Source organism: Helianthus annuus, chromosome 5 (assembly GCF_002127325.2).
Source record: "Helianthus annuus cultivar XRQ/B chromosome 5, HanXRQr2.0-SUNRISE, whole genome shotgun sequence".
Lineage (NCBI taxonomy): Eukaryota > Viridiplantae > Streptophyta > Magnoliopsida > Asterales > Asteraceae > Helianthus > Helianthus annuus.
The window spans coordinates 2,380,685-2,396,296 of NC_035437.2; the positions used below are offsets into that span (position 1 = coordinate 2,380,685).

General features: G+C 38.1%; 2 protein-coding genes across 2 annotated transcripts; both read right to left on the reverse strand.

The window, feature by feature from the left end:
- Positions 1–1,684: 1,684 nt before the first annotated feature.
- Positions 1,685–2,230, reverse strand: LOC110939657. Its single transcript, XM_022181231.2, has one exon. It carries the CDS (start codon positions 2,210–2,212, stop codon positions 1,808–1,810), a length of 405 nt encoding a protein of 134 aa, XP_022036923.1. The 5' UTR covers positions 2,213–2,230; the 3' UTR covers positions 1,685–1,807.
- Positions 2,231–3,949: 1,719 nt separating this feature from the next.
- Positions 3,950–14,354, reverse strand: LOC110939659 (phospholipase A I). Its single transcript, XM_022181232.2, has 17 exons — positions 13,421–14,354; positions 12,971–13,118; positions 12,727–12,805; positions 12,090–12,243; positions 11,810–12,019; positions 11,472–11,717; positions 11,224–11,386; positions 10,476–10,736; positions 10,270–10,391; positions 9,986–10,147; positions 9,718–9,910; positions 9,500–9,636; positions 9,289–9,427; positions 8,500–9,184; positions 4,974–5,190; positions 4,789–4,878; positions 3,950–4,683 (listed from the first exon to the last, which is right to left on the reverse strand). Exons 1-17 carry the CDS (start codon positions 14,033–14,035, stop codon positions 4,237–4,239), a joined length of 4,068 nt encoding a protein of 1,355 aa, XP_022036924.1. The 5' UTR covers positions 14,036–14,354; the 3' UTR covers positions 3,950–4,236.
- Positions 14,355–15,612: the final 1,258 nt, after the last annotated feature.

The following is a 15,612-nucleotide window of genomic DNA, read 5'->3' on the forward strand; positions in this document are numbered from 1 at the left end:
AAGAACACAACGGCGAGACAAGCGTCAAGCGACATCATCCGAGGGAAGCTCGGCCGAATTGGCGGCACAATTCAAAGAGTACACCGCCATGAAAGAAGCGAAGCACGCGATGGAATTGTAGGCGATCGAATTGAGGAAGAAAAGAGAGTCGGAGGCTCGCGAGCTCATATCGGAACAACGCGAGACGATGAAAAACTACAATTACGATCGAGATATGAAAACATTCCTCAAGCCGCACGACGATGCTCCGCCAAATATGTTGCCGTTCATCCTCGCCCGAAAGCGCGACATCGCTAACAAGTACGGGTGGCCATACGATTTCTAAAATTTTTATTTTCTAGTTTTAATGTAATTTTTATTTTCTAGTTTGAATGTAATTTTAATTTTCTAGTTTGAATTTAATTTTTATTTTCTACTTTGAAATGTCTTTTATTAAATTTTATTTAATTTTTATTAATATTTTTTTATAAACATGCATAATTTCAACAAATAAAAAAACAAAAATAAAATAATAAAAAACCAAGTCACCTAAGAGGGGAGTGCCGCCATCAATTTAGGGTGTTAGGGGAGTTTAAGAGGGGAGTTGACGTGGCACACGAGGATTGGTGGTGCGTAAGAGAGGGGAGTGCCCCTTACACCCTTAGTATAGAAAGAAAAGATTATTATTTCAATTAATGTTTTAATTATTATTTTTCATAACGGTACTGAACAGAATATAGCAAGCACAAGGTAACTAATCTTGTGGATATTGTCATATTGTGTACGTGAATGGGGATCAGAGGTTATTGGTCTATGAATACATGACAAACGGTTCATTGCAAGAACATTTGTTTGGTCATATTATATTAATTCATTTCAACCAGAGCAAATATTTTTGTATCATTTGACTTGGAATTTCTTTTTAACTTTTCCTAAGATTTGGATGAGAAGAAGATGCCGTTGGATTGGCGTACGAGGATGACGATAGCTAAAGGAGTGGCCAAAGGACTCCCAACACTTGCATGATGTGGCCGACCCTCCAATCATCTATCAACACCTAAGATCGTTAAACGTATCACTTGACGATGACATGAATCCTAAGATCTTGGAATTTGGTCCAACTAAGTTTGGCCGAAAAAAGGAGATGATCATATCTCGACTAGAGTGGTAGAGACTTAAGGTTATTCTTCTCCTGAATATGCGATCACTGGAGAATTAACAACAAAATCAGATGTTTATAGCTTTGCGGTTGTATCCCTAGAGTTGATCTCTGGAAGAAGAGTGATGGATAACACAAGACTTACCGAAGAGCAAAACCTTATTACATGGGTAAGTTTTTTATTAAAACAATACGACATACATGTGGAGCCCACTAAATATGACTCGTATGGTTTTCTCGATTGTAGGCAAGACCCTTGTTTAAAGAACATAGAAAGATCCCAATGGTGGTTGATCCTTTGCTAAATGGTAATTACACGATAAAGTGTTTACATCAAGCCGTTACGATAGCATCAATGCGTCTACAAGAAGCTGTCACGAGGCCATACATGAGGGATGTCGTTGTGGCTCTTGAGTACCTAGCCACGGCTCAAGATGAAGCCGAACCAAGTAACGTTGATGAATAAAGCACACTTTTGATGCATAAAGCACACTTTAGTGTAGCATACAGCTAATTTTGTTTCCTGTGTGGCAAAGAATGAGCATATAAAAGATAAGGGCATATATTCATATTCTTTACAAGGTGAATATTTGCAAACATAGATTTTAAAACCAAAAATAAATGTGTGGCATGTCACATTGTGCCATCTCTTTCTAAAACATTGATTGATTAAACCTCGACTTGGTTAATGTCATCTTTAAGGTTCCGGTAACTGAAGCTAGGAATCTTGGTCAGCCTATGGTGGCGGCTGTCAGCAACATCTACCATGGTGCACATTCTAGGCAAAAATCTACCACTTTCGCCGCCCTTCCTCTTCCCCCTCCGCCATGTAATGGTCAAGAAACCGAAAGCAGGCCAAAATTTAGAACCGACACCATCTCCACGATGCTTCTTGTCAGGATTTACGGAGTTTTTGATCGAACATTTGCCTTGATCACTAGTTCCGGACTCAAGTCTTGTGAAGTACTCTATCTCCTTCATCACGAGGTTTCCGACCGTACCGCGCGTCCCTATCTCAATTGGAAGAGGATCACCAGCAGCCACCTTTGTCGGCAAGATGGTGGTGGTGTTCATGGTGGTTCTGTAGGTGTGGGAAAAGGTTGCTTTTGGTGGTGTATGCTTTGGACATGAGATGCAATATATTCCATTCCATTTCTATTATTATTAAAGTTGATAAAGTGCATAATGAGATGGTTTTTCCCTTTTGGCATAATTTCTTCACTTTTCAACTATGTTCACGGAAAGACTTTTCACAAAGTATGAAAACATTTTGTATAAAAAAAGTTTTTTTTTTTTTTATTTCAACTTAAAAGCATAAAAAAATGCAAAGGGTATTCACGGTCTAGATTTTTAGGTTGAACCGACCAAACAAAAAAAAATGACAAAATGGTCTGAGTTTGGTCACTTCAGTCCAAAAATAATTTTTTTTGTATATAGTTTTCTAAGGTTTCACTTTTATTGTCATTTTCCTCCAATTAGCAAACTAAATTAGAATTTTCTGTTAACTTCTCTTTTTTTTTTGTCGTTTTACTCATTTAAATGAAAGGTATAATCGTCATTTATGTCATAATATGTTTTAATTAAATGAGGAAAACGACAAATAGGGGAGAAGATAACAAAAATTATAACCCAGTTTGCCAAATGGATGAAAATAGCCACATTAATGAAACCTTAGGGAGCCAGATACAAAAAGTTTAATTTTTTACTAGAAGTGGCAAAAGTGGCCTAAACTCTTGAGAATTTCCAAAATCTAAAGAACTAATTTAAAACAACCCTAAAGCCAACAGGATGAACGGTTTAGACGATTTCAAACCAAACCATAAACACCGGTAATAAAATAGAAGGCAACTAGAGAATACCAGTGACCTGTTGATCTATTATTCTTATAGATGTAATACTCTAGTTTGTAAGCGATAATATTACTAAAAAAGTCAAATGAGATAATCAGAAGGGTAGTTAGGGATTGCCAAAAGTGATGTTTATGCAAAAAATACTTAATCATGAAACTGCTTTTAATCATGACAATCAATTCTCTGCCATACCTTTTCTCATGTTTTGATAATTAACTTATGTGGAAAGTAAATTGACTACTAATTTATGTCAAACTCCAATCAAAACCAATATACTAACTACAAAAAAGAAACTGAATCATAGTCACAGGAAACGTAGATCCCCCCTCGAATCTCGAATCGGTTCGGCCGTACCAGAATCGGGTACAGAATCGTACCATTCGGCCTGGGTTCGCGAACCAGATCGGAAAAAAGACCGTACCCGATTAACACAATACTCGTTCCGAATCACTGAAAAACGTGTTTCCGATTGAAAAAATCGCCGTTTCGGAACGATTCGATTCGCGTACCAGGCTATAGATGCACGAATTGCAAACCTGTGTAGACATCTTTCCCGCCTTTTTAATGCAACCTATACGCCGACCTATAATAATGTAACTGATTGCATTATTTTAGGAGATATATTTGTATTTGATATTATTATTTAGAAGATATATCTGACAGATTTTAGAATAGGTATTAGGGATTATAATTATACACTATATATTATTATTAATATATATTGTAAACTATATTGTAATAATTGTTTTGTATACGATACGACGTACCAAACTATATGGTACGCCATACCGCGTACCGAATTGGCGTTCCGAATGAACCTACCCCCCTCGTACCGAATTTTAAAATTTCACGAACTACGTACCCGTTTTCGTTCCCCGTACCGGACCGAACCGCGATCCATGTGACTATGAACTGAATATTAGGCAAGTGTGTGTGTGTGTTAATACAAGTGACCAAAATGTAAACATCAAGTACAATTCATTATGCATGGGGTATTACTATCTTAAAGAAAATACACCTTTAAAGGTGTATATAAACAAGATGAGTATATAAGTTTACAACTAACATCTTCAGTATAATTATAACCCTCAAAATTGCAGTGTACCTCTTCATTATTCTATTCTCTACATACTCAGAGCCACAAAAACAGTCTCTTTGAAAATCTCATGGCCAATCCTTTTATCTATATAGTTCCTGTTGTGTAATCTTCTTTTTTCTAAACTTATGTCTTGTATTTGTATTACAAGGTTAAGGTACAGCAGGGAAATGACATGAATACCGTATGCTCGGGTGAGATGCAAGAGCTTGTTGTAAAGCAACATTAACTCGAGCTCCACTCATAAATATCAAATCGTACAGCTGGCACACGAATCTTGACAGTTCATCTTCGTCATCATCCCAAACTAACATCCCTTTATCAGTGTTTTTATCGGTCTCACTATCTTCCCAGTCGCTTGCTGGGCTGGCAGGTTCTGTATATTCATCGTCTCCTTCATCTACCCCAATTTCAAACTTCCCGTTTTCCAGATCGTTGAAGTCAGTTGACCCATTAAACGTGGTCAACTGCATTTCTTGGGGTTCTGATGATGGACATATGACGGCTTTAGCACCAGAGTCTAGGAATGCCTTTATTAGAGCCGGTGAAGGACCGTATAAACATGTGCATATTATTATCCTATCCCTCCAAGCACCAACCTGCAAAAATTCCAGCAATAAAACAAACAAATATAAGTAAATTAAGCCAGCTTAGACCTAAACTTTTTTTTAAAAAAAATCAAGTATGATTATTTAAAAACATACCATCCAACGCACGTCTTCAGGAGTTAAGTGCATAGAAGGAACTGTCCTACGGAACATGTAGGCCCCGATTTCTTGGTCGTCTTCCATCACCTGCATATTTAATTGACACAAAACAGTTGCTGAATCATATTGACATTAAATTATTAAAACAGGTAAATAAACAACCATAAGCTACATAAGCATACTTGGGTCTGGCGTCCTATATAACGATGTACGACACCGCCTATTTGAAAATAAGGCCGACATGCAACCAAATCAGAAACGCTAGAGATGTTGGTAATTGCTGACGTGTACTTTCTACGTCGGCCTTTTAACAACGATAGCAGACTATATTTGACACTCTGTAGAAACTTCTCAGCCAATTCTCCTGGTTCCGCCACTACAAATACATCATTTTGCCAACTATAACAGAAAAAACACAGCAACTTAGAACCAAGACTTAATTAAAAGTTAAAAACAATACTCAAAATAAGCAATTGCAAAATCTTTCTTAAGTGCCAAATTGGGCAGGTTGGGTAATGCATCTGGGTCAACATGGATATTTTAGGTTTGGGTCGGGTTGGGTTGACCTGAAACACTTTTTATCCATTTTAAAAATAAAAATCTGTTAATAAATGCGTTAAATATAATTTATATTATTAAAATAAGAGTAAAATGCACGGATAGTCCCTGTGGTTTGGTGAAATTTCACCTTTAGTCCCCAACTTTTCAGAATTACACTCTTAGTCCCTGTGGGTTGACAAGTTGTTACTCAGATAGTCCTTAAAGCGGATGAAGGTTACTCGGATAGTCCCTGTGGTTTGACAAGTTGTTACTCAAATAGTCCCTGTGGTTTGACAAGTTGTTACTCGTATGGTCCTTGTCATTTCACACCCACTTAACCAGAAAAACTAACCTCCATCCGCTTTGGGGACTATCCGAGTAATAACTTGTCAAACCACAGGGACTAAGAGTGTAATTTTGAAAAGTTGGGGACTAAAGGTGAAATTTCATCAAACCATAGGGACTATCCGTGCATTTTACTCTTAAAATAATAATCTACATTTCTTAAAGAGACAATTTAGGAAGTTGTAAGCCTTGAATACACCATGGGCAATTTCAACCCGTTTGAATCATTTGACCCGTTTTCTTTTAAGCTTTATCCAATGCACATTGGAGATAAAAAGATAAATTAACTCGTTTACAAGTAAGACGGTTTATGGGCAATCTTCAACCCGTCTGAATCATTTGACCCGTTTTCATTTAAGCTTTACCCATTGACCATTGGAGACAAAAAGATAAACCAAATCAACTCGTTTACAAGTAAGACAGTTGAAATTGCCACTTCGAGTTTTCTAAAAGGAAAATCTTTTTTTTGCAAACTATTTGGAAAAACATGTTTCTAATACTTATAGCTAATTAGACCTGGCAAACGGGTCGGGTCGGGTCATGGGTCAAAACGGGTTCGGGTCAGAACGGGTTCGGGTCAAAACGGGTCAATTAAAAAAAGGGTTGTTTTGGTTCGGGTTGGAACGGGTTCGGGTCGGAACGGGTTCGGGTCAGAACGGGTTCGGGTTGAAATGGGTCCGGGTCAGAACGGGTTTCGGGTCGGGTCGGGTCAGTTTTGTTAAAAAAATGCTTTTTTTTTTTTAAAAAAAAGAGAGAGATTGTACATCAAGGGGCAATTTTATCGGGTTGAAACTTATTCAAGAATATGTTATAGCATTAACCCCGAGTAACAATGGCACCAACTGATGGTCCTTCAAGAAAAAAGGAAAACGAACACCAACGGAAAAAAGACCCCAAAAACAACTCCCATCTTTCCTGCTCTAACAACTGCAGAAGCATCAAACTGCTCCTATAGTTGTATTAACTCTATACTAACATCATCTTGAAAAAGTTTCACTAAACCCATATAGCATTAGCCCCGAGTAACAATGGCACCAACTGACCCTTCAAATGAAGTGCCATTATCTCGTTGGCCCCACCAATCAGCTTCTGTCCTATGAACACAGCGGGACACTAGGCTTAAACCCTAACCCCTTGAGTTCTTTCTCTATCTGATGCCCCTTTGGATGCTCATCTAACTCATAAACAGTGGGATTTGCTCCAAAACTGCTTATCAAGAGATTGTACATCCTGTATAAGTTATAGTTAACAAAGTTGAATGTTCTTTTTACATGGTTTCAGAAAGATCGATCCCGAAAGATGGGAATTCGCGAACTAAGAATTTATAAAAGAAAAAAAGAACCTTCTGAAGAACATTCATCGTAGAAAACCGATTCATCGCGAAACGGTAATGGTCGAAACGGTACGGGTCGAAACGGTACGCGTCGAAACGGTTTGCGTCGAAACGGTTCGCGTCGAAACGGTTCGATTCGAAACGGTACTGGTTGAAACGGTACGGGTCGAAACGGTACTGGTTGAAACGGCACGGGTCGAAACGGTTTGATTCGAAACGGTACTGGTCGAAACGGTTCCCGTGGAAACGGTTCGATTCGAAACGGTACTGGTCGAAACGGTACGGGTCGAAACGGTACGGGTCGAAACGGTACGGGTCGAAACGGTTCGTGTCGAAACGGTACCGGTCGAAACGGTTCGTGTCGAAACGGTACCGGTCGAAACGGCACGGGTCGAAACGGTACGGGTCAAAACGGTACGCGTCGAAACGGTACGAAACTCGTCCCGACCCGAAACTCGTCTCGTGCGGAAACTCGTGCCGGCCCAAAACCTGTTGCGATCCGAAACCCGTCCGTGCAGAAACCCGTGTCGGCCCAAAACCCGACCCGAACCGACCCGTTTCTTTAAGACACTAACCCACATCGACCCATTTCTTTAATGTTGTCGACCCGCTTTGACCCGAAAATAACAAGATGGAATTTCAAGTGACCCATTATGACCCAATTAGTTAAAATATCTTACCCAAATCAACCCATATAATTTTAAAAGCAACCCAAATTGACCCATTTGGAAGGCTTTGGGTCAAGATTGCCCCCTCTATAGCTAATAATTTTCATTAGGGCTGTAAACGAACACGAACAAGGCCATGTTCTTGTTCGTTCGTTAAGGAAATTAACATGTTCGCGAACTGTTCACGAACGCATACCGAACATAAGTTTATGTTCATGTTCGTTCGTTAAGGAAATTCAGTTGTTCACGAACAGTTCGTGAACGCTGGTCTTGAACACAAACGAACACAAGCAAATAACATAGAACGCAAACGAACATTTAACTTGAAAAAAAATATATTATTATCCTTAAACATTAGATATAAATAGTTAAATACAACCATCAAATGATAAATCAAAACAAATACCACCAAATGATGAATCAACTTTAACTAACTTAAACATAATTATCCCCAAAAATGTCTTAGCATATTCAAATTTTAGCTAACTCAGAAATAATAGGGTTTCAAATTTTCAATATGTTTACATAGAAGGTTTATTATTTGTAATTTTTTAATATAATCAAACGAACACGGACGAATGTAACCGAACATATTACCGAACGTTCACGAACGCAGTCGAACGAACGAGACCTATGTTCGTGTCCGTTCGCTAAGCTAACCGAACGGAATTTTTTGTTCGTGTTCGTTCATTAAGCTAATCGAACGAACATAAACGAACTTCCCGCCGAACGGTTCACGAACTGTTCGCTGAACGTTCGGTTCGTTTACAGCCCTAATTTTCATCAAAGTAAGGAGGGTAATAAAGGAATTAAGTAAATGACCTTAAAATTGAACCGGTGGTATCATTTTGGAGAGCCAAGTGTACAACTCCAACTTGTGGTGAATTCTGCAACTTTTCGTGTAATAATCGAACAGGAGCCGACAGCTGTCTGGGTACTGTTGGTGAATCCGGAGGAGAAGAAGTTCTTCCGGAATGGAATCCATCAAGGCTTAAATGTGGTACTGTTTCAATTCTGCCAACCCTATGAAGCCCAAGATCAGGACTGTAAAGAAGTGGGCTTGATGGAAAGCTACCGGTGAATAATGGTGATGTGAAGGGTGTTGGGAAAGACGTCCCTGGGTCGGGCTTATTATTAGTAAGTGGTCTCGATGCAGCATTCAGAAGTGATAATCTTATATTGTGATCAGAACAGAATGTTTGTAGTGAACGCGCATGGTTATAAACTCTTCCAGAATCTGGATTGTGAGAAGCTTCCACTAGTAAAACATTACGTCTCCACCCTAAAGATGGACTGTTTTCACCTGTATTGGGCCCGTTGGCCTTGAGAAACTGCTGAGAGTTGAGATTATCCAGTAGCTTTTCGTCACTATGGTTCAGAAGCAATCTCTCACAGACCTTTTTAAACGCAGGAGAATTATTCTGGATATACTCATCTGTTGCTGCCTCTAACTTTAGCCAGACTGTGGGGTCCGTTTCATCCAACTCCATATCACACCGATCATCAACTGTAAAAATTAAAATTCAAAAAAAAAACATAACATTTTTAAAAAGGTGCATAAATCAACTAATTGTGATATCAAAAATTAGGATGTTATTATTAATATTTCACCTGGATTGAACCGGAAATAGTTTATTTCAGGAACCATCGGTAACAATGTGCTCAATGCTTCTTCAACCCGTTCAACTGAGCATGCACTCTCAATCAACACTTGACCAGTGTCCAAATAACGCCATCCACCTTTACGAGCCTAGATTCGATATTAAATAATGTTTAGGATTTCATATATTTGTATCACTAAAGAAATTTACGCGCAATTTACCTTTGTTGGAACAGAACAGCAACCAACCGAAACCAAAGTGTCAATTTTTGCATCGGGCCATAGAAGCTGAGCTTCTCGTATTGCGAATATAGTAGGGTTATTTGCAACAATAGCACCATCTTGCCAGCGAAGAACACCTACATAGATACAGCTAGGTTTTAATTACTAAAATGATATAGAATTATATTATACACCACAACTAAATAACTATATGGTACCATCAGAGTAATCATCAAGATAATACGGAGCTGCTGACGATGCTCTTATAGCTTGCCATAAATCATGTCTACAACTTCCCATATAAGCACTCCTTTTATACCCAACTTGAGCACCAGTAGTTGCTGTTCCTGGTCCATTCGTAGAAACATTTTCTGACATCATCAAAGGGACTTCTGGTGTGCCAGCTGGATACTATAATACAAACATGTAATTATATTAAGATAAAAATGACACATGAAAGCTATAATAATTAGGTAAATCACAAACCTGATAATTACGAAATATAAATGGCTGTGCTGGTGCCACATTGACTAATGTTGATACCACAAAAACTTTGGGAATCCGTTTTACCGATGAATCTATTAGCAAATCTCCATCCTCGTCAGCACACATCTCCTTTAACAACCGCTCAAACTGATCGGCACTGTGCTGGACAAATTCGAAACTGGTAGTTTTAGAATTTATTTTCTTGAAACATTAGTAATTGTAAAGTTAGTGTACTAATGGCTTTTGCTAAGTTTAAGAAGAGTTCGAAAAGGAAAACAACATACTTTAGACCCATGCACGACGACTCGAAAACTTTGTGACGAGCTCTTGTAAAGCTGGTCCAACTTTTCTCTCCAAGTTGCTGCTTCGTTATCCTTAGGAACAGGTTCAGCGAAAACAAGTTTTCCTGTGAAATTGTAAAGCAAAATATTACACACTCTTTACGACATTTTTTGAGATGATTTCTATGGATATAACGCATTTAAATTACCAAGATTTTTGTATATATCTTCACATTGTTCCAAAGACATTAGCTTTATTCCAAGAGCAACCGCCAGCATGCCGCCAGTTGATGTGCCGCATATTAGGTCAAACATCTCATGTATCCGTTTCCCGGTACCATTTTCAATTTCCTTAAGAATCCTAACAGTGGCAAGGCCTTTCATCCCGCCACCATCCATCGCAAGTATCCTTAATCCTTGCTTTGGGACCTGCCTTCCTTTGATAGCACGTCTTAGATTCTCATTCTCCCCTATATTAGAACAAAGAATGACCCACATTTAACAAATTTTACACACTAGTTTGTTTTTGAAAGAGTAAAATGCCATTTCCGTCCCCGAGGTTTGGCCAGTTTTGCGACTTTCGTCCAAGGGTTTGTTTTTCCGCATATGGATCCAAAAGGTCTGAAATCTTGCCATTTTCATCCGGCTCGTTAACTCCATCCGTTTTTCTCCGTTAAGTCAAGGGTATTTCCGTCTTTTTTGTTAACTTAAAGGGCAATCCGGGCCCTGAAAAAGACCGAATTGCCCTTTAAGTTAACAAAAAAGACGGAAATACCCTTGACTTAACAGAGAAAAATGGATTGAGTTAACGAGCAGGATGAAAATGGCAAGATTTCAGACCTTTTGGATCCAGATGCGGAGAAACAAACCTTTGTACGAAAGTCGCAAAACTGGGTAAACCTCAGGGACAAGAAATGGTATTTTACTCTTGTAGAAATTTCTAACACTCAAACCAACCAAGAATTGCTAGAGCACGAGCTGCAGATTTGCTCACACGTTGCTCAGATGAAAGTGTAAGCCTCAAAAGAAGATCTCTTAAACTTTCAGAAGCAACAAGGACTCGCCGATTCTCCAGACAAAAAGCTAAATTCCCAACTGCTATTAAAGCTAACCTTTGTACCTAATAATAGATTGATAATTGTAAAGATCTCATCACATCATTGCTACGACTTTTTGGAAAACATATTGGAACGTATAAAACATACCTCCGGATCCTTATGAGCACATAATACTTTTAACGATTTCATCACATCCTTGCTAAGCATTTTTTGGGCCACTGTATCAGAGACGAAACCCAACTTGCCCACAACTTGCAAAACCGATTTCAGTTCTTGAGTGCCAACAGATGTAAGTACTCTTTTAATGGGTTGCATGATGTCACATTTCATCAATTGAAGTGCCACAGATACATCTGAGGCAAGAGAAGTAAGTGCAGAGCAAGCCTCCACAACCTTAATAAAAAAAATAAAAAACATAAGTAATTGGAGCAAGAATTTAACGGCATAAACAAACAAAAAATCATAAAATGCCTCATCTCATTTACCACATGTTGGTCTTCACTGCTTATCATGCTTATGAGCTGTCTGATAGCGTTTTCATCTTTACCAATAACTACACGGTTTCCTTCATCCTGCATCATCTTCGCTAAAGCGGATGCTAGTAAAGGATGGTGACATGAAGAGAAACGAAATATAAGAGAGAGAAATGCACTCAGTTTGTGCCTTGATGCAACAAAGTAAGAACTGTTCTCCATCTGCAATCTCATGAAAAGGAAGTTACTTCTCAGAGTCATTTACAATTGAATAAAATATAGTACTTACTACCTCAATCTGAACATTGACTGATCTAAGATAATCATCTGCCACGATACGAATATTTGCAAGAGAGAGGTGGCGGAGTTGATGCAAAGGCAAAATTTCAGGTAGAAATTCAAGTGGATTACCAAATAGCCTAAGAATGCGTAATTCAGCCATGGCCCTGAATGAAAGATTATGAAAATCAACAAAATTAGGTCTAGCTGTCACTATGAGATGATAACAACAAAGGAAAACCAGTTACAATTTAGGTAAGAGTAAATTACAAAAATCGTCCTTTATGTATGTCACTTATTGCAAACTGTGTCCTTTATCTTCAATAATTACAGAAAACGTACTCGATGTTTGCAAACCCTTACAAGTTATGTCCTTTAGCCCTAACTCAGTTAATTTTTTATGGTTAAATCTGACCAAATGGACCCTACATGAGGGTATTTTGGTCATTTTACTCTCATGTGGGGTCCATTTGGTCAGATTTAACCACAAAAATCAACTGAGTTAGGGCTAAAGGACATAACTTGCAAGGGTTTGCAAACATCGAGTACGTTTTCTGTAATTATTGAAGACAAAGGACACAGTTTGCAATAAGTGACATACATAAAGGATGATTTTTTGTAATTTACTCTTTAGGTAAAGAGTGAATGACCTGAAATCAAGAAGAGGACGAATTAGCTTATTATGTTCAAGTGATAATTCCACAAGTCCAACACACTGCCTCAGTTCCACTGTGTAATGTTCAAACAAGAAACAAAAGGTGAATCACAAACTGTAGAAATGTTCTAAACTTACATAAACAGCAAGTGTCTTCTCATAAATCTAAAGAATATGAATATCGTTTAAAGATAGAAAAAAATCAACTGTATAAAGAAAAGCACAAGCTCCAACCTTACCTGGTACAGAAACTAACATATTGTAGTCAGCTGTGAGCACTTTCAGGTTTTTCAGAACACCAAGCTCAGGTGGCAAAACCGTTAACTTATTGTTATCAAGGAATAGCTTTTCAAGAAGCGGCAGTTTGGTCAACTCTACTGGAAACGTCTGCAGATAGGTTCAACATTTAAAATTCTATAAGAAGACAGCCACACCATTAACTTTAACTGTTAACAAAATACAAATTTCATATCTTTCACATAGAGATCCTTTAAACCGCCACACATACAGCTTCTAGCAATATCTAGATTGTTTACTGTTAAAACCTAGTTCTTCTAAACTCCACCATCTTTGCAGTTCTAGTTAAATATTTATATGAATTGGTTTGCTATTGTAATCTATTTAGCACAAGCAACATTGGGAAAAAACCTACTAATTTCATAAACTTGAAACAAAAAGAAACAACTTACTAACAACCCACAGTTGTAAAGACTGACAACGGTAACATTCATCCAATGATCAGGACAAGACTCCACCCGCGGCCCCTCAGCATGACCCGAATCCGCAGCAAAATCCGACTTCAACATCTTAACAAGGACGCCCGTCCCATCGTTCTGCGGAGCCGACACCCCAACTCGTGACATAGCCAACCCCCTAAGTGGTTCCCTCTGCTTCACAACCTTCATCTCCACAGCCACCACATTTCCACCCCCATTCCTTTCCGGTGACTCGTCAACCTCCTCACCAGGTCTATCATCATCACACTCAAGCAACCGGATCACAACCGTGTCTTGTGGCAATGGCAACGCCACCATAACCTGAGACTGAAGCTTCAAAGTGACCTGATCTTCGTCATCTCCTACGTTCCATTCCAGATCGATCCGAAACCCTAATTCTTGATCATTATTATTATCCCGATGATCACAACCGTGTCTTGTGGCAATGGCAGACGATGATCCCGATGATACCTGTGGTGGTGGTGGTGAAGATGAACGTGACTGATCATCTAGTGCTTCATCAGAACCATAATACAGAGACAAATGAAACACATCAGATGGTCGCTTCCACCCTAATCCCCACGACATTATAAGCTAGGGTTCTTCCAGATCATCTAACAACAATCATCGGTCAAATTATCAATTGTTCAAACAATTTCAAGTTCCTCAGCGTACGAATTGAAAAAATTAGGGTTTAAGGAAGGTATTGTTGCAATGTGTGATTGCAATTGGAACAAAATATGGGGGAATTGAAGGGGATCAATGGATTGGATGTAAGAGAGGTTGCGTAGGCAATAATAAACGCGTGTGTACAGTAATTGGTATGTGAGTGTGTTATGCATTCATGGATCTGGAGGATTCTTCGTGTTTGTAAGAAAAAATTGAGGTTTTTATTTTGCGGTTGTTTGAAGGAAGAAGACGGACAATACGACGTCGCATGAGATTGCTTACCGACTTCGACTTGTAATTTCATTAGACCACCCGTAGTGGGGCGTGTTTTTTAAAAAAAATTCAAAAAAAACGCCTCAAAACGCCGTCCCCCCACTACACCGGGCGTTTTTGGGCGTTATAATTGACAATTTTGAATGTTGGCGTTTTTATTTAAACGCCCGAATTTGGTTTCATTCTCTGACATGCATTTGACTTTTTGGCCCACCCTCACTTTTCACCTTGGTTCCTTCAATCACTTTTGCCTCTTTTGTCTGACATGCATTTGACTCTTTTTTTTTCTCATTAAAAATAATATGGGCATTATAATTCTTCACAACTACACCACTTTATGCTATAATGCTCCATGCTGACTGGGATGACACGTGTCGGATAATGCCCCATGGTGGGGGCATTATAATTTTTCACCACTACACATGGTCTTACAAGACTTTTAAAATAAAATCCAAATATTTTTTATTGGACTTTAGAAAAATTATTGGACTTTAGGAAAAGTAAATATTGAAGCATACAACAGTTTTTGTTGCACTTTAGAAAAATTATTAGACTTATAGAACAGTTTTTATTAGAATATTGAAGCATACTAGAAAAATTATTAGCCTTTAGGAAAAGTAAATATTGAAGCATACAAGAGTAACTTGGCAAGACGGAATGGCTTTCCCATATGGTTTGGAAATCAAAGTTTGAGAGAAATTGAGAGAACACTATCGGATATTATGCAAGGTGTTCTAGAGAAAGTCTTAAACTAAAGGCATCTTCGTGAGCTACTGAGCATCCACCGCTTTATCCTTCAATCAAAAATTGTCACCTTACATTTAATTGTATTAAAAGTTGTATTAAATTAATGAATTTTCCAAACCAAAAGATTTCCAATATTAATTCGGCACCAAATTTTGACGTTTTATTACTAGGGTCGGTTTTTACATTCATGTATCGATATCGAACAGGACTGTACCGGTATTTTCGATACCAGTACTGGCTCGATACCGGTTGACACCAAACTTATCCTAACCCGTAACATTAAAAAAATAATTAAAGTTAAAAAGTAAATAAAATAACTATTATTATAATAATAAATAATAAAAGTATTAAAAAGCTATATATTATTATAATATTAAAATTACTATTCATTAGGTTATCTAATCTAAATATTAATAAAAGACTACAATTAATGCCATGTGGCAATTTCTCCTTTAACTTTACAATTATATTTTTAT

Excerpts from the sequence above, each read along its gene's own strand:
- LOC110939659 (XM_022181232.2), bottom strand. The coding sequence starts at position 14,035 with ATGTCGTGGGGATTAGGGTGGAAGCGACCATCTGATGTGTTTCATTTG. Across the intron at positions 12,806-12,970 it reads TATGTTAGTTTCTGTACCAG|TGGAACTGAGGCAGTGTGTT; the intron begins GTAAGGTTGGAG and ends AACATTACACAG. Across the intron at positions 12,020-12,089 it reads CAGTCAATGTTCAGATTGAG|ATGGAGAACAGTTCTTACTT; the intron begins GTAGTAAGTACT and ends ATGAGATTGCAG.
- LOC110939657 (XM_022181231.2), bottom strand. The coding sequence starts at position 2,212 with ATGAACACCACCACCATCTTGCCGACAAAGGTGGCTGCTGGTGATCCT.